Below are 2,280 nucleotides of genomic sequence, written 5' to 3' on the forward strand. Positions count from 1 at the left end.
TAGCGGAACAAGTGATGGAGCTTTTTACAGAGGTTGGTAATATTGGTGGCGGTGGATCTGGCCACTCGAATTTTGTGCAGGATGACCCACCTCTTGCACCACTACGCTACATTCTGCTAGTCTAATGAAAGACATGGATGTGGATGGTGAGGAGTCCGATGAGGAATATGTTGTCGATAGCAACGATAGTGGTTTTTCTAAAGATGATGAGGAGGAGGAGTTTGTACCAAAGACGCCGGTCGACGCATCAGTTTGGTATTTTCTGCCTGCCCCGCACCCAATTTTGACCTTATCAATTGTATCCAGTCACTATCATACATTGGATCTAGACGCGATGCATGAGAAAACTCCATTTTCCAACATGGATGGAAACGATTACAACATAGGCAGAGGTGTGGAGTTTGGAGCAGATAGGCAGTAATGCAAGGTGTAAAGAATTACAACATTCATAGAAGTGTTGAGTGCCAAGTTGTGGAGTTGGACCGATTAGAGTACCATGTGCATTGCCAGCAATTTACAGCAGGATGTCCTTGGAGTCTCCGCGTTGTCCTCTGACAGAATCTCGGATATTGGTGAGGTCAAGTTTAATTGTCGTGTATTTTCTTATTTACCATTATTATATTTATTATAAATGCCTTCCATGTATATTTTATTTGTTAGGGAGGCGCATAGGTTTGGAGGTGCGCATACGTGTTTAGTCCCACCATGTCTCAAGACCATCGACGGGTAGACAGTAACCTCATCTGTAGTGTCATCCTACCCTTGATAAAGTCCAGTCCATCCGTCAATATCCCTGTTCTACAAGATGCAGTTAAGCAAATCTATCACTTCAAATCCTCGTACAGGAGGGTCTGAATGGTGAAGCAAAAGGCAATTGCACAAATATATAGTGATTGGGAGGAGTCATACAATAAGGTTTCGAGGTTGCTCCAAGCAATGCAGAGTTGTTGTCCCGAAATAATATGTGATTTCAGGGTCGTACCGTACTATGATGGGTACTTAGTGGTACGCGACTGTAGCAAATTTGATAAGGTATTTTGGGCGTTTTCTGCCTATGTGGAGGCTTTCAAGTATTACAAGCCCTTCGTCTCTGTCGATGACACATATCTGTATGGCAAATATGGTGGTGTGTTTCTTATTAGAGTGGCACAAGACAGTAACAGTGATATCCTTCCTCTGGCATTTGCAATTGTTGAGTCTGAGACTACGGAGTCGTGGTCGTTCTTCCTTACCAAGTTGAGATGACATGTTGATTATATCTAATAGATACCAGGCATAACTTGGTAAGGAAGAACGACCACGACTCCGTAGTCTCAGACTCAACAATTGCAAATGCCAGAGGAAGGATATCACTGTTGGCACCCTCCTAGAGCGTTCCATGCTTATTGTGTCAGGCACATGGCCGCAAACTTCATGTCTCGTTTCAAATATGCCGAGGACAAGAGTTATCTCATAAATGCTGCTTATAGTCCAAGCAAGGTTGGGGTACGAGTGATACATGAATTCCTTGAGAGGTTTCTCGCATGAGATGGAGAACTGGGCCGGTAGATTCAACAAGGAAATATGGTTACAACACTACGACAGCGGTTGCTGGTTTGGCCACATGAAAACGAACTTGTCCGGATGCATGAATGCAGTACTTAAGGGTTACCAATTTCAGCCATCATGCGATGCACTTACGAGAGGCTGTAGCAGCTGTTCATCAGAAAGGGCAGGGAGGCACAGACACAGCTGGTAGAGGAGAATCAATTTTCCCAATGGCTAGTAGTTACTGTTGAAAAGAATAAGGAGGAAATCTCGAAGATGCGTGTTACTCACTACAACAGAAGGGCTTTAGTGTTTGTAGTGGAGGAGTTGGAGTCTTTCGGGGGTTGGTCTCAAGGTTCTCTCCTGATCGGCCTCTGAGTGTCGAGTCGAACCTCACTAGCACACCGACGACAATCAGGGACGTCCCGGGGAAGGTGAAGAACGTCCCTAGGCTGGTTGGCAGTATGCTGGATGTCACCCGATAAATCAAATAGTCTGGGGTCCTCAAGCACCTCCTGACCTAACAGATGTCTAACGCGGCAAGCCTACCAGAACCAGGCCCAATACTCCTACGTAGGCTGGTAGTTTGTGAACAGTTGAATAGATATCCGATAGCCATATTGAAATCGAGCCCTCCAGCCATCATACCATTGCTCATGACGAGTAGGCCACCAAACTTCCTCATCCTGTCCTGTGGTGGTCAGGAACCTGTCGACATTGACTGGGGCCCTAAGCACTGGCTGCTTGCTACCA

At 45.7% G+C, this 2,280-nt stretch overlaps 1 protein-coding gene across 1 annotated transcript; it reads left to right on the forward strand.

Moving 5' to 3' along the window:
- The first annotated feature begins 855 nt into the window (after nucleotides 1-855).
- Nucleotides 856-1,245, forward strand: LOC112754619 (uncharacterized). Its single transcript, XM_025802319.1, has one exon. The coding sequence runs from the start codon at nucleotides 856-858 to the stop codon at nucleotides 1,243-1,245; it is 390 nt and encodes a 129-aa protein (XP_025658104.1).
- Nucleotides 1,246-2,280: the final 1,035 nt, after the last annotated feature.

The sequence above is a fragment of the Arachis hypogaea genome, chromosome 16 (genome assembly GCF_003086295.3).
Source record: "Arachis hypogaea cultivar Tifrunner chromosome 16, arahy.Tifrunner.gnm2.J5K5, whole genome shotgun sequence".
NCBI lineage: Eukaryota > Viridiplantae > Streptophyta > Magnoliopsida > Fabales > Fabaceae > Arachis > Arachis hypogaea.

Excerpts from the sequence above, each read along its gene's own strand:
- LOC112754619 (XM_025802319.1), top strand. The coding sequence starts at position 856 with ATGGTGAAGCAAAAGGCAATTGCACAAATATATAGTGATTGGGAGGAG.